Below are 21967 nucleotides of genomic sequence, written 5' to 3'. Positions count from 1 at the left end.
GGAGGATTATTTGCAAGACTTGTGGCAGTGGGCGTTTGGATCGTTATGGGGATAAGTCTCGGCCCAGACATGTCCGCATCACTTTGGAATTTATGGTCGTACACGCTTGGAAATAAGACTTGCAACCTTTGGGCCTCCCCATCATCACACATTGCTTGGGCAAGATAATGAATATGCATTATTTAGTTCATGACCTTGTGTTTGTATGGCCAGCCGCGCCGCGCGCCCGACAAACGTCATAAACTATGATGCATATTCATTATCTTGCCCAAGCATGCCTGCATAATGCATACATTACAACGCGGCCGCCATTTTGAAATCGCATGGAGGGCATTTTCTGGACGATATTTGTGGAAGATGATGACTAAAAGTCGTCTTTTGGCCAGATGGATGAAAATATATTTATTGAAACCAAAGAACGTTTTTTCGAAAAGGTATGAGTTGCTCTACGACTAAGAACCTTAACTTTGGAAATTGTTGTCCTGGATGAAAAGATAATCTCGATCGAAATCTGTAGCAAAATCGCTACATCAGCGGCCAAAAAAAATTCAGTCTCTGTGGAAGCATTGGGCGTCTGGCCGTACTACAGAGCTTGCGATAGTACTGTACGGCCAGACGCATTCGGGCTAATCCGGCCGTAGCGCGGTATAAACGATATCTTCGCTAGCGCTATGCATGCAGTCATAATGTCTATGCATGCGGTGCATTAAAAATACAGCGCGAACAGCGAACTCACGCGGCCACTACTTTTATGCAAATCAGTTGAACCCAATCTAGCGCCTTGGTTCAATCGTCCATGTAAGGTTTTGGGGGTGGTGATCATTATGTTAATAGCCTTAGCTGACCTTAAATGTCGTTTTCTTATTGGTCGATCGTTGCGTGGAAACTTGCATAGTAAAACGTGGCACCGTACATGATCCATACACGTAGTACGTACATTTAATACAAATGTTTGCTAATTAACACAACGTCCAAACGTTGTGTTTGAAAGGATTGATTCTTCAAAATCACAACTTTTAAACATGAAGCAGAATTTTAAAGATGGCGTCGGCACGTAAAACGGATAAACTGCAGCCCTAATTATAATGTGCCATATTTTGGCACATTTAAATTACACAATTCCAGGGGTTACGATCGCGCAAGGTATGATGGGAAACAACATGGCGCTGCAAGATCGTACCCACGGGGCACGAGGTTGGCGATACCGAAATTGAAATTCCTATTTTCGGCGCACCGAATTTACAAATCCGTTGATTCCTAATATCGGTGCAACATACGCAGTGGGTCAGTGCACCGTTGTATGTGACTGATTTTCTGCACATAATTGGGGGCAAAGTTCTCCATAATGGCGTCTGATATCCGACAGTTCAGTGTGTGAATGAAGACTAGTCATTCAGGGATGTTCAGACACAGTCATAGTTCCTAAAGATTTTCCTTACTTTCATAGTCTGTTTCGACCAGTGAAAATTAGCATCTCTCATGAATTTCTCAGCGAGTAACGACTACTGCGGGGATGGCAGATTCGCCCAACATTCCGTCATCATGCAACACATTGACAAACTGGAGTTGAGACCAGGAGAGGCGGTACTGGACGTGGGATGCGGTACTGGGGAAGAAACCAAGTCAATGGCAGGGAAAGTCAAGAGTGTAACAGGTAAGATTCAGTTCCATTCCTCGGCCTCTGCATCGCCAGCTGCTCCAGGGAGGAGGTGTTGACGCACCTATTTTTCCGGCTATCGTAGTTGGGTTTTTTGTGAGTTTGTTTTCTCGAGAAACTATGCGAGCAGAAAGCCTCCTATAATATGCACGAAATGCCGACTTTTTAGACACCCCGTACGTATGGCATACGCAGTGTCCCCCCCCCCCCCTCCCCCATTCCATAAGTTGGGGAAGAAAGGAAGATAGATGTCCTCTTCATGCAGGTTAGATTTATTTGGGGGGGGACAAATTCCCCATTGCGGCCATTCCCCACCCCCCCCCCCCCCTGCCCTCCCCCGTCCCCCGGTGGCGCCGCCACTTGTGATTAGAACATTCACGAGGGCGCTTTATCTTTTCGAAATGTTTCAAAGTCATAGAGTTTGTAGTTTTAAATACGGCGTGTCCTGTCTCACCATTCTACCGGTCTTTTAAACACACTATCCGATCCTCCAGATAAACTTCGCACAAAAAAAACACGATCGTTCCACAGGAGCTCGCATTTGGGCATCAATAGCAATTTGAACTTACACACACACAAAACCCGCTCATACTATCATATCAATCAGGGTGCCTTAACTCTGTTCCCCTTCCCTTTAGGTATTGACGCTTCAGAGGAAATGGTAACAGTGGCCGTTAAGACCAACTCGGCATCAAACGTAGCATACAGTCAATGGGACGCCCGAGCCGTGGGGGACAACCCGGACTGGCGAGAGAGATTCGACAAAGCTGTCTGTTTCTTCGTTCTCCACTGGATTCCTGAGGAAACCCAAGCGCTCCGTAGCATCTCGGCGTGTCTGAAGCCGGGCGGGCAGGCACTGATCATCATCAGTTTTGGGAACCACGACGACTCCTTCTTTTTACCCCGTGCGACTTCCTTCTTGAAAAGCCACGAGAAGTGGGGTGCTTTTGTCCAGGTATGAAACAGTCGTCCTTCAAAATTGGATCTTTTTTTGGCGCGGGGGGGGGGGGGGTGTTTTGTTGTTTGGTTTGAGTAGATCGAGATCCTTTCATAAAACCAGGCTAAAATCTCAGTCCAACTGTTTACTACAGCGGTGCCGATTTCTAGTTAACACAGATGACCGGTATAGCTTGAAAAACTTGAAAGGTGGATGGTGGTGGGGTGGGAAGGTCTTACTAAAAACCCTCCTGCTGTTTAAAATGTCACAAACGGTCAAAGTTTCCTTCCACTTCCCCTGGTATACATTTAAAAAACAAATGGGTCACTTGACCAATATAATTGACCCAAGTAATAGCATGGCTCAGAAGGCATGTTTCCATAGGAGGGTTTTAAGTGCTTAATCGAAGCATGTCTACTGGAGAGTCACCTGCCCTTTTCACATAACAGAGATGGTCTTTTTTGTCATTCAGGACTACAAGTCATCACTGCACCTTTGGGACCTATCGGTCCAAGAAACGCAGAAAGTCTTCAAAGCGTGTGGCTGGGCCGAGGCTAAGTGTGAAGTACGGAGGCACGAACTGGTCCTGTCCGAAATTCAGTTAAAATGTAAGCTTTAACAATCGAAACGTACGTTCTCCGCATTCACCAGCTACTGTAAGGTATGCGTTCAAAGTACCAACGAATGTAATTCGTCAGTTTGTCGAATTGCGCGCGCGTGCGATCCGACAAACTGACGAATAGCATACAAACAGTATGAAGAATAACCGGCTATTAGAGATTTTTTATTCCGAATATACACCAAAAGGGTTATTATCGAAACATAAAGGGTAAAATACAACGCCCAGAAAAATGTCCAACTTCATACGCGAATAACTCGAAACATGCTTTTCGCTTATTCGTCGATATGTCAGCTCTGCGACGGGCTATTCAATTCAATTCAATTCAAATAGACATTTTCTATCCACACTTTCAAATCGTGATGAATACAGTACAAACGTATTCATAATACGGAACAGAATACATTCATGTACAAAATAATTCGGAATTGAGAAAGTATGGAGGCATTTAAGAAGCTGGAGTTGTACAGAAATGCCTAACATAACACAAGGGGGTTCAGTTGTTAAAAAATTACTTTAAAATTATTCAATCAGGATTTGCACACACGTGTGCACGCGTAAATCTCCTGTTTTTTCTTCTTTCTTTTCAACGGTGTTTTTGAAGACATGTCTTGGAGAAATACCATTGATACCAGCGGAGGATTATTTGCAAGACTTGTGGCAGTGGGCGTTGGATCGCTATGGGGATAAGTCTCAGCCCGGACATGTCCTCATCACTTTTGAAGTTATGGTCGTACACGCTTGGAAATAAGACTTGAAACCCTGTGGCGTTTTTCGCTTTCAAGTCTTTTTTTTTTTGGCGTTATTTTGATATTGTTTTTTTAGGTTCAGTAGAGTCTTTCCTACATGAAAACAATTATGCTTATTGAATTGTTTAATGGTTTCAAAAAAAAAACAAGTCTAATAGTACGTACATCATGGCGGCGTGGTGAATTGGCCGACTCTGTTCGTTGCTCTAGGTACTAGTGATCATTCAGTCTCAGAATAGTTTTGCTTGACCAAACTACCTACATTTTCTTAACTCCAAAAACTTAATTTTTGGGGCCTTCTATTAATAAATAGTAAAGAAAATAATCCTTGTTTTACCGGCCGTGCCATAATATGTTCGTGAACGAGACAGTACCGTACCGGTGGCACATGAAAATCCGACTCCTATGAAAATCGGACCCCTATTTCCCTATTATTGGTTGATCCCTCGCACGTGACAGGTCACTCTCCCGAAACGATCCTAAAAATAGCATAGTATCGTACTCACGCGTGCGCAGTACTACCAATGAGTCCACATTTCATGGAGTCGGATATTCACGCTACACCTGATTTTCAAATGCGATACCGCAGCCTCGACTCCAGGGACGCGTGCTCGTTCCTTACACTAACCCCTGGCTGTGATGATGACGTAAATGGCGCTGAATGGCTATTCACAGCGTACTGCGCGGGCATTTCGAAGATTGCACGCCGGGCGCGCCCATAATGCGCTCGCGCTCGCGTGCTTAGCTTTGCACGTAACGTCACATACGAAAAAAAAAATTATGATTCAAAAGTCGCGAGTGCCTGTACGATATGGATTATGTCAGTCGCGTTTTTCGCTAAAAAAAACCCTGTATCTGTGGTTGTAAAGGCACGAAAGGGGTACGTACATTTAATACAAATCTTTGCTAATTAACACAACGTCCAAACGTTGTGTTTGAAAGGATTGATTCTTCAAAATCACAACTTTTAACATTTTAAAGATGGCGTCGCCACGTAAAACGGATAAACTGCAGCCCTAATTATAATGTGCCATATTTTGGCACATTTAAATTACACAATTCCAGGGGTTACGATCGCGCAAGGCATGATGGGAAACAACATGGCGCTGCAAGATCGTACCCACGGGGCACGAGGTTGGCGATACCGATTCGTTGATTCCTAATATCGGTGCAACATACGCAGTGGGGCTGTGAATGTCACCGGGTCAATGCACCGTTGTATGTGACTGATTTTCTGCACATAGGGGGGCAAAGTTCTCCATAATGGCGTCTGATATCCGACAGTTCAGTGTGTGAATAAAGATTAGTCATTCAGGGATGTCCAGACACAGTCATAGTTCCTAAAGATTTTCCTTACTTTCATAGTCTGTATCGACCAGTGAAAATTAGCATCTCTCATGAATTTCTCAGCGAGTAACGACTACTGCGGGGATGGCAGATTCGTCCAACATTCCGTCATCATGCAACACATTGACAAACTGGAGTTGAGACCAGGAGACACGGTACTGGACGTGGGATGCGGTACTGGGGAAGAAACCAAGTCAATGGCAGGGAAAGTCAAGAGTGTAACAGGTAAGATTCAGTTCCATTCCTCGGCCTCTGCATCGCCAGCTGCTCCAGGGAGGAGGTGTTGACGCACCTATTTTTCCGGCTATCGTAGTTGGGTTTTTTTGTGAGTTTGTTTTCTCGAGAAACTATGCGAGCAGAAAGCCTCCTATAATATGCACGAAATGCCGACTTTTTAGACACCCCGTACGTATGGCATACGCAGTGTCCCCCCCCCCCCCCCCATTCCATAAGTTGGGGAAGAAAGGAAGATAGATGTCCTCTTCATGCAGGTTAGGTTTATTTTATTTTTTTTTTTTTTTTTCGGGGGGGGGGGCAAATTCCCCATTGCGGCCATTCCCCATCCCCCCACCCTGCCCTCCCCCGTCCCCCGGTGGCGCCGCCACTTGTGATTAGAACATTCATGAGGGCGCTTTATCTTTTCGAAATGTTTCAAAGTCATAGAGTTTGTAGTTTTAAATACGGCGTGTCCTGCCTCACCATTCTACCGGTCTTTTAAACACACTATCCGATCCTCCAGATAAACTTCGCACACAAAAAAACACGATCGTTCCAGAGGAGCTCGCATTTGGGCATCAATAGCACTTTGAACTTACACACACACAAAACCCGCTCATACTATCATATCAATCAGGGTGCCTTAACTCTGTTCCCCTTCCCTTTAGGTATTGACGCTTCAGAGGAAATGGTAACAGTGGCCGTTAAGACCAACTCGGCACCAAACGTAGCATACAGTCAATGGGACGCCCGAGCCGTGGGGGACAACCCGGACTGGCGAGAGAGATTCGACAAAGCTGTCTGTTTCTTCGTTCTCCACTGGATTCCTGAGGAAACCCAAGCGCTCCGTAGCATCTCGGCGTGTCTGAAGCCGGGCGGGCAGGCACTGATCATCATCAGTTTTGGGAACCACGACTCCTTCTTTTTACCCCGTGCGACTTCCTTCTTGAAAAGCCACGAGAAGTGGGGTGCTTTTGTCCAGGTATGAAACAGTCGTCCTTCTAAATTGGATCTTTTCCACCCCCCTTTTTTTTTTGGCGTGAGGGGGGGGGGGGTGTTTTGTTGTTTGGTTTGCGTAGATCGAGATCCCTTCGTGAAACCGGGCTGAATCTCAGTCCAGCTGTTTACTACAGCGGTGCCGATTTCTAGTTAACACAGATGACCGGTATAGCTTGAAAAACTTGAAAGGTGGATGGTGGTGGGGTGGGAAGGTCTTACTTAAAACCCTCCTGCTGTTTAAAAGGTCACAAACGGTCAAAGTTTCCTTCCTCTTCCCCTGGTATACTTTTAACAAACCAATGGGTCACTTGACCAATATTGACCCAAGTAATAGCATGGCTCAGAATGCTTGTTTCCATAGGAGGGTTTTAAGTGCTTAATCGAAGCATGTCTACTGGAGAGTCACCTGCCCTTTTCACATAACAGAGATGGTCTTTTTTGTCATTCAGGACTACAAGTCATCACTGCACCTTTGGGACCTATCGGTCCAAGAAACGCAGAAAGTCTTAAAAGCGTGTGGCTGGGCCGAGGCTAAGTGTGAAGTACGGAGGCACGAACTGGTCCTGTCCGAAATTCAGTTAAAATGTAAGCTTTAACAATCGAAACGTACGTTCTCCGCATTCACCAGCTACTGTAAGGTATGCGTTCAAAGTACCAACGAATGTAATTCGTCAGTTTGTCGAATTGCGCGCGCGTGCGATCCGACAAACTGACGAATAGCATACAAACAGTATGAAGAATAACCGGCTATTAGAGATTTTTTATTCCGAATATACACCAAAAGGGTTATTATCGAAACATAAAGGGTAAAATACAACGCCCAGAAAAATGTCCAACTTCATACGCGAATAACTCGAAACATGCTTTTCGCTTATTCGTCGATATGTCAGCTCTGCGACGGGCTATTCAATTCAATTCAATTCAAATAGACATTTTCTATCCACACTTTCAAATCGTGATGAATACAGTACAAACGTATTCATAATACGGAACAGAATACATTCATGTACAAAATAATTCGGAATTGAGAAAGTATGGAGGCATTTAAGAAGCTGGAGTTGTACAGAAATGCCTAACATAACACAAGGGGGTTCAGTTGTTCAAAAATTATTTTAAAATTATTCAATCAGGATTTGCACACCCATGTGTGCACGCGTAAATCTCCTGTTTTTTCTTCTTTCTTTTCAACAGTGTTTTTGAAGACATGTCTTGGAGAAATACCATTGATACCAGCGGAGGATTATTTGCAAGATTTGTGACAGTGGGCGTTGGATCGCTATGGGGATAAGTCTCAGCCCGGACATGTCCTCATCACTTTTGAAGTTATGGTCGTACACGCTTGGAAATAAGACTTGAAACCCTGTGGCGGTTTTCGCTTTCAAGTCTTTTTTTTTTTTGGCGTTATTTTGATATTGTTTTTTTTTGGTTCAGTAGAGTCTTTCCTACATGAAAACAATTATGCTTATTGAATTGTTTAATGGTTTCAAAAAAAAGCAAGTCTAGTAGTACGTACATCATGGCGGCGTGGTGAATTGGCCGACTCTGTTCGTTGCTCTAGGTACTAGTGATCATTCAGTCTCAGAATAGTTTTGCTTGACCAAACTACCTACATTTTCTTAACTCCAAAAACTTAATTTTTGGGGCCTTCTATTAATAAATAGTAAAGAAAATAATCCTTGTTTTACCGGCCGTGCCATAATATGTTCGTGAACGAGACAGTACCGTACCGGTGGCACATGAAAATCCGACTCCTATGAAAATCGGACCCCTATTTCCCTATTATTGGTTGATCCCTCGCACGTGACAGGTCAATCTCCCGAAACGATCCTAAAAATAGCATAGTATCGTACTCACGCGTGCGCAGTACTACCAATGAGTCCACATTTCATGGAGTCGGATATTCACGCTACACCTGATTTTCAAATGCGATACCGCAGCCTCGACTCCAGGGACGCGTGCTCGTTCCTTACACTAACCCCTGGCTGTGATGATGACGTAAATGGCGCTGAATGGCTATTCACAGCGTACTGCGCGGGCATGTCGAAGATTGCACGCCGGGCGCGCCCATAATGCGCTCGCGCTCGCGTGCTTAGCTTTGCACGTAACGTCACGTACGAAAAAAAAAATTATGATTCAAAAGTCGCGAGTGCCTGTACGATATGGATTATGTCAGTCGCGTTTTTCGCTAAAAAAACCCCTGTATCTGTGGTTGTAAAGGCACGAAAGGGGTACGTACATTTAATACAAATCTTTGCTAATTAACACAACGTCCAAACGTTGTGTTCGGAAAGGATTGATTCTTCAAAATCACAACTTTTAACATTTTAAAGATGGCGTCGGCACGTAAAACGGATAAACTGCAGCCCTAATTATAATGTGCCATATTTTGGCACATTTAAATTACACAATTCCAGGGGTTATGATCGCGCAAGGCATGATGGGAAACAACATGGCGCTGCAAGATCGTACCCACGGGGCACGAGGTTGGCGATACCGATTCGTTGATTCCTAATATCGGTGCAACATACGCAGTGGGGCTGTGAATGTCACCGGGTCAATGCACCGTTGTATGTGACTGATTTTCTGCACATAATGGGGGGGGGCAAAGTTCTCCATAATGGCGTCTGATATCCGACAGTTCAGAGTGTGAATGAAGATTAGTCATTCAGGGATGTTCAGACACAGTCATAGTTCCTAAAGATTTTCCTTACTTTCATAGTCTGTTTCGACCAGTGAAAATTAGCATCTCTCATGAATTTCTCAGCGAGTAACGACTACTGCGGAGATGGCAGATTCGTCCAACATTCCGTCATCATGCAACACATTGACAAACTGGAGTTGAGACCAGGAGACACGGTACTGGACGTGGGATGCGGTACTGGGGAAGAAACCAAGTCAATGGCTGGGAAAGTCAAGAGTGTAACAGGTAAGATTCAGTTCCATTCCTCGGCCTCTGCATCGCCAGCTGCTCCAGGGAGGAGGTGTTGACGCACCTATTTTTCCGGCTATCGTAGTTGGGTTTTTTTGTGAGTTTGTTTTCTCGAGAAACTATGCGAGCAGAAAGCCTCCTATAATATGCACGAAATGCCGACTTTTTAGACACCCCGTACGTATGGCATACGCAGTGTCCCCCCCCCCCCATTCCATAAGTTGGGGAAGAAAGGAAGATAGATGTCCTCTTCATGCAGGTAAGATTTATTTTATTTTTATTTTATTTATTTTTTTTTGGGGGGGGGGGCAAATTCCCCATTGCGGCCATTCCCCATCCCCCCACCCTGCCCTCCCCCGTCCCCCGGTGGCGCCGCCACTTGTGATTAGAACATTCACGAGGGCGCTTTATCTTTTCGAAATGTTTCAAAGTCATAGAGTTTGTAGTTTTAAATACGGCGTGTCCTGTCTCACCATTCTACCGGTCTTTTAAACACACTATCCGATCCTCCAGATAAACTTCGCACACAAAAAACACGATCGTTCCACAGGAGCTCGCATTTGGGCATCAATAGCAATTTGAACTTACACACACACAAAACCCGCTCATACTATCATATCAATCAGGGTGCCTTAACTCTGTTCCCCTTCCCTTTAGGTATTGACGCTTCAGAGGAAATGGTAACAGTGGCCGTTAAGACCAACTCGGCACCAAACGTAGCATACAGTCAATGGGACGCCCGAGCCGTGGGGGACAACCCGGACTGGCGAGAGAGATTCGACAAAGCTGTCTGTTTCTTCGTTCTCCACTGGATTCCTGAGGAAACCCAAGCGCTCCGTAGCATCTCGGCGTGTCTGAAGCCGGGCGGGCAGGCTCTGATCATCATCAGTTTTGGGAACCACGACGACTCCTTCTTTTTACCCCGTGCGACTTCCTTCTTGAAAAGCCACGAGAAGTGGGGTGCTTTTGTCCAGGTATGAAACAGTCGTCCTTTTAAATTGGATCTTTCCCCCCCCCCTTTTTTTTTTTTGGCGTGAGGGGGGGGGGGTGTTTTTTTGTTTGGTTTGCGTAGATCGAGATCCTTTCGTGAAACCGGGCTGAATCTCAGTCCAGCTGTTTACTACAGCGGTGCCGATTTCTAGTTAACACAGGGGACCGGTATAGCTTGAAAAACTTGAAAGGTGGATGGTGGTGGGGTGGGAAGGTCTTACTTAAAACCCTCCTGCTGTTTAAAAGGTCACAAACGGTCAAAGTTTCCTTCCTCTTCCCCTGGTATACTTTTAACAAACCAATGGGTCACTTGACCAATATTGACCCAAGTAATAGCATGGCTCAGAATGCTTGTTTCCATAGGAGGGTTTTAAATGCTTAATCGAAGCATGTCTACTGGAGAGTCACCTGCCCTTTTCACATAACAGAGATGGTCTTTTTGGTCATTCAGGACTACAAGTCATCACTGCACCTTTGGGACCTTTCGGTCCAAGAAACGCAGAAAGTCTTCAAAGCGTGTGGCTGGGCCGAGGCTAAGTGTGAAGTACGGAGGCATGAACTGGTCCTGTCCGAAATTCAGTTAAAATGTAAGCTTTAACAATCGAAACGTACGTTCTCCGAACCACATTATGTATGCTTAAAGGAGTGCATTCACCAGCTACTGTAAGGTATGCGTTCAAAGTACCAACGAATGTAATTCGTCAGTTTGTCGAATTGCGCGCGTGTGCGATCCGACAAACTGACGAATAGCATACAAACAGTGTGAAGAACAACCGGCTATTAGAGATTTTTTATTCCGAATATACACCAAAAGGGTTATTATCGAAACATAAAGGGTAAAATACAACGCCCAGAAAAATGTCCAACTTCATACGCGAATAACTCGAAACGTGCTTTTCGCTAATTCGTCAATATGTCAGCTCTGCGACGGGCTATTCAATTCAATTCAATTCAAATAGACATTTTCTATCCACACTTTCAAATCGTGATGAATACAGTACAAACGTATTCATAATACGGAACAGAATACATTCATGTACAAAATAATTCGGAATTGGGGAAAGTATGGAGGCATTTAAGAAGCTGGAGTTGTGCAGAAATGCCTAACATAACACAAGGGGGTTCAGTTGTTAAAAAATTACTTTAAAATTATTCAATCAGGATTTACACACACGTGTGCACGCGTAAATCTCCTGTTTTTTCTTCTTTCTTTTCAACAGTGTTTTTGAAGACATGTCTTGGAGAAATACCATTGATACCAGCGGAGGATTATTTGCAAGACTTGTGGCAGTGGGCGTTGGATCGCTATGGGGATAAATCTCAGCCCGGACATGTCCTCATCACTTTTGAAGTTATGGTCGTACACGCTTGGAAATAAGACTTGAAACCCTGTGGCGGTTTTCGCTTTCAAGTCTTTTTGTGGCGTTATTTTGATATTTTTTTTAGGTTTAGTAGAGTCTTTCCTCGTGGTTGTAGTATAAAAAAAAACATGAAAAAATATGCTTATGAGATTGTTTAATGGTTTCAAAAATGATGTTTTATCTTCTCAACATTTTGTGTAAGTACTAACAGATTGTATTAATAAGGCAATAAATATGTGCTTGGCCGGTTTTAAACACTATGTTAGGAGTCTGGACGCTGATAATGACCCGAGCCGGTCACGTCAACCAATAAAAGGGTAAAAGGGACTGGATTTCATAGGAGTCAAATTTCATGTGACACTGGCAAAGTAGACCAGCCAGCCGGTCGTTTTATCAACCTTTTACGACCGGCCACGTGACGGGCTCCCAACCAAACTGCCTTAGGTATTGATGAATTGTACCTGGTCTCTTCATGCCACATTGGTGGCTGCTGACTGTTTGTTTTTTTCATGTAAACGTAATAAACTAACACTCCAAAATATATAGCTATTACGCAAAATATTACGTTGATGAATATTGTAGATTTGTAATTCTTTTTTGTGTAAGGTGTTTTTGTGTGTGTGTGTTTTTTGGGGGGTCTTTTTGGGTTGCATTATTGTCTGGTGTATAAGGTCGGTCTTTTTATACATCATGATTGTGTTGTCAGGTTTTTTCCCCTCCATAACATTCATATACATGTATAAGCATATTTGTGGGGTTTGAACATGTAAATATTGCTTCTGGTAATTGCTTTGGGAGGGTCCTTATTTCTTATGCTTGATGACTTTTAAAATTAATGTGACTGATGTGAATGTGTATATTTAATGTTAATTGTTTATGTTTATTGTCTTTTATGAATGCTTGGACCCATGGGAGACCAGTGGATTCCACTGAATGGACCACCCAGTTGAAATTAGAAATAAGAAAGAAAGAAATAATAAAGAAACCTATTTTGAAACTCCTCTTCAATTGACGTTTCTGTTGTTTATTAATCTTTATGCCACATCCCTTAGGTTGCGCAGTTTTTAGGTTGCGCAGAAAAATAATGCTTTTCTCCAGTCTGCAAAATGTTATGGTCGTACACGCTTGGAAATAAGACTTGCAACCTTTGGGCCTCCCCATCATCACACAGTGTGCTACAAAAAAACACGAATTCGTGCGAAAACAATAAGTCTACGTGCATTTTTTTTTCTAGACTAGAGGTTTACAACAGATCAGGAGAAAAGTTAGGTTTCCGCTGGCCCAACTTTGATGGTTGTCCCACCATGACGAACCGATGGCCCCGGTCGGCTCATACTACTAGCGGCCGCAGTCGTGGATTCCGCTGTGGAGCCCGCAGAGCTGCTCCAATCCATCACGCGGACGTCCTTCAGGAACTTGACGGCGTACAGCTTGGGGAGGTACACGCAGACCACCGTCAAGATGGCGTTGAGCAGCAGCGCCATGCAGAGAGTAGCCACCTTCTGCAGCACAGCCACGGCCGTAGTGTAGACAGGCACGGCGGCCAGGCACAGCACCAGCGTGGAGTAGACGCTGACTGCGATGAACTTGGACTCGTTGTAGTTGCTGGGTACCTTACGGGTCTTGAAGGCGTAGTAGCAGCAGACCAGGATCAGTAGCAGGTTGTACACGCACGAGGCGATGAAGCCGCTGCCGAAGTCACAGTAGACCTCGATGTAATCCCGGGGAGGTCGGGGAATCAGGTACTTGGGCCTGGATGGGCTGACTGATATGGAGACAATGACGACTACAACCTGCACAGAATTAAAAAGGGGTGCAGCGTTTACGTTGCCTTGTGGACAACATCCACCATCGAGAAATTAAGGTTAAAAAACGGGATTACGTTTTGCAGGTTGAGATGTCTTTTAAATTGGTGAGTGAATGTAATGGCAAACGATGACAATGTGAACTCTGGTGTTTTTAAACTTAAAGAAAAACAAACTCTTTTCAGCACTTATAGAATGAACGGGAGTGAACTAGTGCTAATTTGACATTGTGCACATTGACTTTCACTCATTTTTTAAAACCCAAAAGAGACCGATGCAAATGTATATACGTTTTATCCCTGTTCAGTGAGAAAGGAATTTACAACTTCCAGATCGTAGTCTGTGTTTTCGCAACAAGAAAAAAACCTTACCTGAAGGGCTATTAGCACCGTGGCCAATATGAGCTGATCCTTGGGTCGAACTAGTGCGGGCCGTTTGGTGGACTTCTTGCTTGACTGAAAGATCCGGAAGATCCGGTTCACCTTCAGCAGCGTCGGACCGTAGGTCAGCGTGAAGCACAGCGAGATCATGGCCTCTCCCGCGGCACAGGACGCGGCCATGGGTTGAGCCAGATACACCGCCACTGACATCCACGCAAGGAGCGTGCCGAGCAGAGTAAGGGTGCTGAGCTCCCGGCTCGTGGCTTTGATGAGAGGGTGGTTCCTGTAGTGCAGCAGGCCAACAAGACTGAGTAGAGACAAGCCAAGACCGAGGACGCAGAGGATTATGACCATCACCATAGCCGCGTCCGTGATATCCACCTTGGACGGCGTGATCATTCGGCACTGCGAGCGATCCTCGTTGGGCCAGAACTCTTCGTCGCAAGGACGACACGACGAACCGTCCACGACAGCGTTGATCGGACACTCCTTACAACCCCAGCAGCATTTCTTCTCCAGCGGAACCACGATCTGACCAAGTTTACACTCTTCGATACAGAGGGAGCCCGGCGGCTTACCCATCCCATCCGGCCAAAGAATGTCGTCGACATCGATCGACAGGTGTCCATTTAAGCTTCGCGAGTCCCACTGGCCTACCTTGTAATAACTTCTGCCACGGAAGCTACTAACCGTGTATGTCCCATCCGGATCTCCTTTCTCATCGAAATGGAATCGACCGCCGTCCACACCTCGAAAAGTTACATTGAGAAGATGTGCCAAAAATTCCCGCCGGTCAAACCCTTCAGAGGTCAGGCAAACGGCGCTCGCATCGGAGTCGCAGCGACTTTGGAGCATGCTGTCCAAAGCGAAAGCAAAGGCGTACACGGCATGGTACACAGAACTTGAACGATTAGAGACAGGAATGGGGCACTGCTGCGGACCAGCACACCCAGTTTCATCCATCCAGGCATCGAGGTATTCTTGGTACCAGGGATTGCTGTTATTTGTACTGGACAGGCCGTGGAAGTATCCCTCAAAACCTGGAATGCCGAAGATGTTCAGAGCGAAGAACAAGCTCCCCTGGCTCATTTCATGCAGACCGTACTTTTCAAAGTTCTCAAATGAATCGCTTCCGATGAGGACCAGATTCCTGCCTGGGTTGGCCCTGTAGAACTCTTGCAGAATAAAGTACATACCCTCGTACCCACCATTTCCACCGAACATGACCACCACTCTGGCCTTGTCGAACTCCTCGATTTTCCGAACAGACTCCTTGATCTCTGAGACAGTGGCGGCTTTCCGGACAGAGACGGAGAACGCCACGCAAATACCCTGCTGCTCTGCAAGGGTCAGCAGCTCTTGGGTACCGTGGATTCCGTAGGTATCCAGGGAGTAGATCATCCCGACGTAGCGCCAATCGAAATGCAGGAGGACGTCTATGATAGCCCTCGCCTGCTGCTTGTCCGGCGGGGAGGTACGGAGGAAATTGGGGAAGTGGTCCTTGTCGCTCAGTTCATCGCTCGTCGCAAAGCCGGAAATCATCGGCACGTCGTAGATGTTGGTGGCTTTGGAGGCAACGACGCTCGTGCTGCTTCTGCTGGTTCCAACAACCCCGATCAGCCGTCCAGTAGGAGGCTCGCTGCCGGTCGACAGCTTCAACTCCCCCTGTTTGTTCGAGTAACCGCCAAGAAGAGACAAGGCCGCCCACATCGCCGGATCATCTCGGTAGCAAGTCTCCCGAATGTCGAAGCCCAGGGTGACGTTCCCCAGCAAGTCGTCTCTGCCGTTGATCTCTTCCACCGCAAAGGCCATCGTCTCGACACGCTCCAGGAGATGGTAGCTGCGGCCACCGCGGCAGGTGATGTCTCGGTGCAGAGGGAAAAGACCGCCGAGCACGAAGTCACCCGGCCTGGTGAAATTCACTCTCACGGCACTTGGCACTGCGCCGCGGGAGCGTCCGATGAAATTGCCAAGCAACATCAGCGCGAAAATCACAAGAGCGCCTTCCATCCCGTCCGATTCGCATGCACACCACTACCAAACTGAATTCGTCGATCGTCAAAATAGGGCTTTTTATCGACTCGCCCAATGGAAACAGCACTGTCTCTGTCTTACCGCCCAAGAAATATTGCATATACCCTGGCCTTGCCCTTTAATACAAGCTCATTAAGTTATACATTTTATACCCTATATAGTCTCCTCGCATATTTGCAGCAAATTCAGTTTGTAAGAGTCAAGGATGGCCCATTACTTGCCGCCTGAACAATTAATCGAACGCTCCAAATGGTGAATGCATTCGTGCTGAAATAACAAAATGTGATTTCAGGTAGACAGTGAAGAAATAAAGTAGGTCGTAGCTACAATCGGGCGCACGGTAAATTGTTTACTTAATCCGCAGCGTCGAAAAGGGAATATGGCCACATCTCTCTTTTCCTCCATATTTTTTAGTGGGGGGGGGGGGGTCAGCTTTTGGTTCTGTTGCTTTGAGCAGATGGTCCGATAACACACTTTTACTGTAAGAAACACTTGTTTAAACACTTTGAAAAGAATAGAAAATGATTATGAACACCGTTCGAAACAAAGAATAGCCCTAACAGTCCTGAATCCTCCAATTTCAATACAACTTTGCCCACCCCCTAGGGAGGTAAGAAATGATTTGGAGGGGTTTTTCGAACCACAAAACGACACACTATCCCTCGAGTGTTTGATACAGATTTAGAAACCTGGTTTCTAGAGGCTATGACGGAAGGACTGCCGAGGCTGAGGCTCGGTCCAAATTGATTACAAGTCTGTTTGGCGTTGTCAACAAAAAAATTAAGGACATTTTACAGAAACGAGCATTGAATACCAGACGGTATTATTAGTTTATTGTTTTATTTTTACATTTTTCCAAAGATCACGGTTAACAATTAAATTTATATTTAAATTAATTTCAATTTCGGGTTTTTTAATGAATTGCCGGGCTTCCTGCTGTCTGAGTATCACCCGACATGTCCAACGGGAGCCTCTGTCTCTGGTCCAATGTCTGATGTAATTAGGCCAAAAAAAAAGTCTCCGGTTTCTGGTATGCGCGCGCGTCGCCGTAGCCATGCGCGTCGGCAAAATGAAAAAAGTTTTTTTTTCAATGAAAGATGATGTCTCAAAACCGCCAAACTCACTGGTTTGACTGGAATCCTGCTGCTGCACAATTTTAACGTGTTTTTAGATGGGGTTATGATCAAGAATAAGCTTTATGTAGCCTCTCTGGACTCCCATATATTTTCACTAAGTTTAGTCGGGCACCATTTGCAGTCATCAGCCGACATTTGAAGCAAAAAAGTCAGGTAAAAAAAAAAAAAAAGCCGCGTCGCCTACCACTTTTTGGACAAGCTCCATACCAGAAACCGGAGACTTTTTTTTGGCCTTATCTAAGCAGGCAAGTGCGACGTCATGTCATTCCGAAATCTGGACTAAGATTTTGATTGGTCAATTTCGATACCACGTTTGTGTAATACAACAACCTGTATATACAAAAATGCTACTCATCGTTGGCGAGATGTTTACGCACGCGGAGCTCGCATTTCATTACGCGCGTATAGAAGACGCCCGCTGATTGGTCAGTTTCTCGAGGTCACACGCAGTCTATTGTTGCATAATTAATCGCCTAGTCTGCTCGTTGTCTGGTTCCCTGTTCCTATTGTCCTTCGGACTTCAAGATTTAGGGTGGAGCGGAAAATGTCTAATCTGATCGCATAATAGTCCCTTGCTGCATGCGCAAGGGTCTATATACAACGTGTTGTCTTCACCTTTCTGGGTTAAAATATGCGGTTTTCTGTTTTTATTATAGTTTTGTCAGACTGAGTGTCACTTGTTGTAAAGCATTGTCCTTAATTGGTAGAGTCGACCGTGGTCGATGTTGAATCTTTGAATGTCAATTTAATTATGACAACAAGAACAAGAATGAGGTGTATTAAAGGGAACATAACATCAAAAAAACTATCAAATTATTATAAAATACATGGACGGTTAGTGAATGACAGTCTAAAGCATTCTGTAAAATCATGGCACCTGGTCCACACAACCATCCTTTAAAAACTTGTCAGATTTGTGTTATTCTTGCAAGAACTATGCGAGAACGTATGGGGGGGGAGGTTCACAATTATTTTGTCTCTGAAAAGTCGAGCATTTCAGTGCTAGTTGTGATCCAGCCGCAAATGGCTATCGCATTCTGCGGACGTGTAAGAAACAACATTTATGTATTGGTGCTGTGTGTAATTTATGTGACACACACAACGTATATCGTACATTGATTGAAAAAGGCAGGAAACACGTATGCGTTCTCCATCGCGTCCGATGTAAACAACCGGGGAACGGTAAGACATAAGGTTAATTTCCATTCAACCAGACCTTTAGAATAGGATAAGTAAAGATTCCAAAACATGAAATTTTCGGAGATTTCAGGCCGTAATGCCCCTTTAAGGCAAGAAGTTCCTCAAGGCAGCACCGGCGCATTAAACAAGCGGCCTTTTCGACAGCGACGTTGTTTTCTCAAAAAGCAAATCTTCGTGGGTGGCATTGTGCGCGTATTTTCTTTGTGTTCCGTTCCGTTTTAAATTGCGGCACGAAACAAACCTTAATTTGTTGACCTTTCTTTCATTTGCAAATAATGAGCCTCATTCGGTATCAAAAGTGTGCACACATTCTGCAACTGCGGTTGACCACAACTTTTGCCTATAATTTCGCAGTCATCCATTCAATACATTAAAAGGAATATACATAATGATTTTTGTTTTGTCAGTGTCACTAAATTTTATAATACATTACGTTTTAATTGTTATTTTACCCGCAACGATGGCCGTATGGAAATGGACAAAACTACCGGTAAACAGGGCGAGTCAATTTCAGTATCAAACAACTTCAGGTGAGCGGAAGAACATGCTCTGATAGACATACTTCAATTTGATTGCTTTTTAAGAAATAAAAATGATCAATCCAGGTCATTTTCTTTTTGATTCACTATGTATAATGGTTGTGACGTTAGCAAAATACTGAACCTGAATTGAATTAAATGTGATGAAGGTTCATGAATGCATGTATGTGCATAGCATATATCTATAAAAAAAAATTAAAATTAAAAACAAACATACCTTTTGGGTTGACTATGCAGATTTTCCTTGGCGAGCTCGATCATTGTATAATTTCGTTGAAGTGTCACGAAAATGTTACTATCTGATTCTTCATGAGAAGAAAAACGGCCTATGGAAGAGATGAGATGAGAATTTTAAATTTATTATATTAGTCAGAGAAGCTTCCTTTCCGTGCGTTCTTGCACCAGGACAATTACTTGAACGGTGTCAGGACAACTCGCCCCTGGCCTACTCACTCCTTACCAACTCGCCCCCTGTCCGACTCGCCGCTTGCCAACTCGCTCCTTACCAACTCCCCCTCTTGCCAACTCGTCACCTGACCAACTCGCCCCTTACGACCTCGCCCCTTGGCCGACTCGCCCCCTAGCCTCCTTGCCAACTCGCCCCCTGGATAAATTATTTATTTGAAAGCATAGCGCTGTTCGTTAGTGCTTCATCTAGTCGAAAAACTCGGAAAGTGGAAGTCGTATATTATTTTGGGGGAAATAGTCATGTTTGGTTGGTGTTTGTTGGCGAGGGGGCGAGTTGGTAAAGGGCGAGTTGGTAAGGTGGCGAGTTGACCAATCGCTCGAACATTCCACATAAAAGTCTAGCTCTGTATAGCGACGGCTGCACGTACTTTCGCGACAACGTATTTACGATCAACTCCCTTTTACTCAACTCAACAATGGAGCTATATAAACCATAATAGTTCCTTGAGCCAACGGACGCACACTATCTACAATAGATATGTCATTCCGTTCGGTCTGTTTCAACTGTCCTACATAATCTTTTTATCCAGGCCAAGGTTGTTCTGAACGTTTATATAAAACAGGAATTTTGATTGGTTCTGTCTTCGCTCCCACTGCCTGAAAAAAATTGTCTCATTTATCATGATTATTTAAACCATATTAGGGAATAGACCTGTAAATATACAGGCCCAGAAATCAATGCCTACGCGGGCCAAATCACAATTTGTATGCCCTCAAATTCTTTGCTATTAGAGCATTTTGTGGGCCATGAACTGGAGCGTTTGGAATAAACGATCGGTGAAGCCGTGAACAGGAGTGTTAGCTCGTATTTCTGTGAAATCCGCATGAAATTGGGCCCTACAATTGCTCTATTTTGCAATGGAGCGCAGGCCTCATTTTTCAAAATGGCGTTGAGTAACAGGACTACTTTTCGGGGTGATCATCTTTGGATGGAATTTTCTCCCAAAAGTCATCAGCTAATTGAACCCAAATTCACAGAAAATGAAAGCTTATTTCATAATCTTTCATTGGACGGGAGTCCCAAACACCTTGGAGAGTTGTGAGTATTTGTAATAATTTTCAGAATACATGTAATTATCACTCAGGTCTTTTGGGAGTCGATTTGCAGGTCTGCAACCATTAGTTACACCTATGTATACAGGGTGAGTACAAAAAGAAGAAACCCAAATAGCAGGACCATTTTAGTAATAAAGTTATGCATGAAGCACGTTCAAATCCAATCACTTTTAAAATCTAGGATATGAAAGCCCAATTAATAGGCTTTCTTTTAGTACAAGAATCATACAAATCACTTATGTACTTTTCAAGTTACAGAATTTCAAACACAACCACCGTTTTAAAGTTCTGTCCACGGATCACAAAAAAAGGTGTTTGTTGTCTCAGCAAAACGAAAACAATTCACACACATCCATATATGTTCTGTTCGAAATGAATGTTCGGGGAATTTACTCACCCTGTATTATTTCCTCCTGCAAATGGCAGTTTGTATTTTTGCTGACGCCAGGCTGAAGGGCGGATTTTTATTTCCTGATAAAATGTGTGAATAAACATGTGCATTATTTTTCGTACAAAACATTGAAGGCCACACGAATCTGAACTTCGCAGAAGTGTTTGTCCTAAACTTTTCTAACCTTCCTACCAACTTCCGTGCTTTTGCACCCGAGTTAAAAGGATGTATGGAGAGGTTGGTTCTCTGAATAATTACCTACTGACACCATGCTTAATATTGAAAGCGGATTTAGTTTCTATATCAACTAACTTTCCACCAGTCAGAGGCGGAAATTTGCTGGGGTTTTTTTTCTTGGGGGGGTGGCTCATTATACGCACTAAAGGTACCATGACATAAAGAATTGTGATATGAATATTTCTAGTTTATGCATTATTATTTTTATTATTATTATTATGATTATTATTACATAATATTATTACACTTTTAGAGGTGGGAGGAAAAGCCCGGAAGAATATTCTGGGTAAAACCCACGGAATCAGGTAGGGACTGAAAACCCAATCCACATATTGGCCCAGGCGGGATTCGAACCCGGGTCACAGCGGTGGAAGGCGAGGAAAGTACCGCTACGCCAGCCTGACTCCCCAGCTACGCCAGCCCGACTCCCCATTAAGCTATAAAAAGGTCCTCCATGGTTTGTGCAACTTTCTACTGCCCCTATATGTATGAAAACTAGTTGATACCCCTTTTTGGCCAATTGTATTAAAAAGTGCACTTCTTTTAACGTTTAAAAATGTCCATGCAAAAGATAACTGAGGGCGTTGTTGCTGTGATGTCATATCAAGAAGACACTGTTCGGTTTACGTGTTTTCAAAAAGAGGTGGATGAGGGCCTTTTTATTTTAATTTTGTATTGAAAAATAGGCTACAAGATATGTGTTTTAAGAAAGGAGAAGGCCCATATTATTTGATAGCGCTTTAAACGTTGGGCACGTGTGGTCTAGCGGTGGAGCACAGGATTCATGATCGTGAGGTTGTTGGCTCGAGCCCCGCCGTGGCCATGCGTGTTGTGCCCTTGAGTAAGGCGCTTTAGCTCAAATACTCCTCTCAACACAGGTGTTAAATGAGTACCGGCATTATTCAGTGCTGGGAAGG

The 21967-nt window shown here is 44.4% G+C and overlaps 3 protein-coding genes across 3 annotated transcripts; 2 read left to right on the top strand and 1 right to left on the bottom strand.

Annotated features, from left to right (window-relative positions):
* Nucleotides 1-1186: 1186 nt before the first annotated feature.
* LOC119720254 (phosphoethanolamine N-methyltransferase-like) lies at nucleotides 1187-8286 on the top strand. The gene is made up of 7 exons (XM_038189877.1): nucleotides 1187-1654; nucleotides 2296-2612; nucleotides 3067-3202; nucleotides 5373-5534; nucleotides 6194-6507; nucleotides 6974-7109; nucleotides 7716-8286. Exons 1-7 carry the CDS (start codon nucleotides 1480-1482, stop codon nucleotides 7781-7783), a joined length of 1308 nt encoding a protein of 435 aa, XP_038045805.1. The 5' UTR covers nucleotides 1187-1479; the 3' UTR covers nucleotides 7784-8286.
* Nucleotides 8287-8946: 660 nt separating this feature from the next.
* LOC119720255 (ubiquinone biosynthesis O-methyltransferase-like) lies at nucleotides 8947-12106 on the top strand. Its single transcript, XM_038189878.1, has 4 exons — nucleotides 8947-9450; nucleotides 10111-10427; nucleotides 10895-11030; nucleotides 11664-12106. Exons 1-4 carry the CDS (start codon nucleotides 9276-9278, stop codon nucleotides 11819-11821), a joined length of 786 nt encoding a protein of 261 aa, XP_038045806.1. The 5' UTR covers nucleotides 8947-9275; the 3' UTR covers nucleotides 11822-12106.
* Nucleotides 12107-13069: 963 nt separating this feature from the next.
* Nucleotides 13070-16259, bottom strand: LOC119720983 (metabotropic glutamate receptor-like). Its single transcript, XM_038190847.1, has 2 exons — nucleotides 13981-16259; nucleotides 13070-13597 (listed from the first exon to the last, which is right to left on the bottom strand). The coding sequence occupies exons 1-2, from the start codon at nucleotides 15997-15999 to the stop codon at nucleotides 13070-13072; spliced, it is 2547 nt and encodes an 848-aa protein (XP_038046775.1). The 5' UTR covers nucleotides 16000-16259.
* Between the last annotated feature and the right edge of the window lie 5708 nt (nucleotides 16260-21967).

This window comes from Patiria miniata, unplaced genomic scaffold, assembly GCF_015706575.1.
Source record: "Patiria miniata isolate m_02_andy unplaced genomic scaffold, ASM1570657v1 HiC_scaffold_9, whole genome shotgun sequence".
NCBI lineage: Eukaryota > Metazoa > Echinodermata > Asteroidea > Valvatida > Asterinidae > Patiria > Patiria miniata.
Note: the sequence above shows the minus strand (reverse complement) of the source record. Positions and strands in the feature narration are given on the sequence as shown.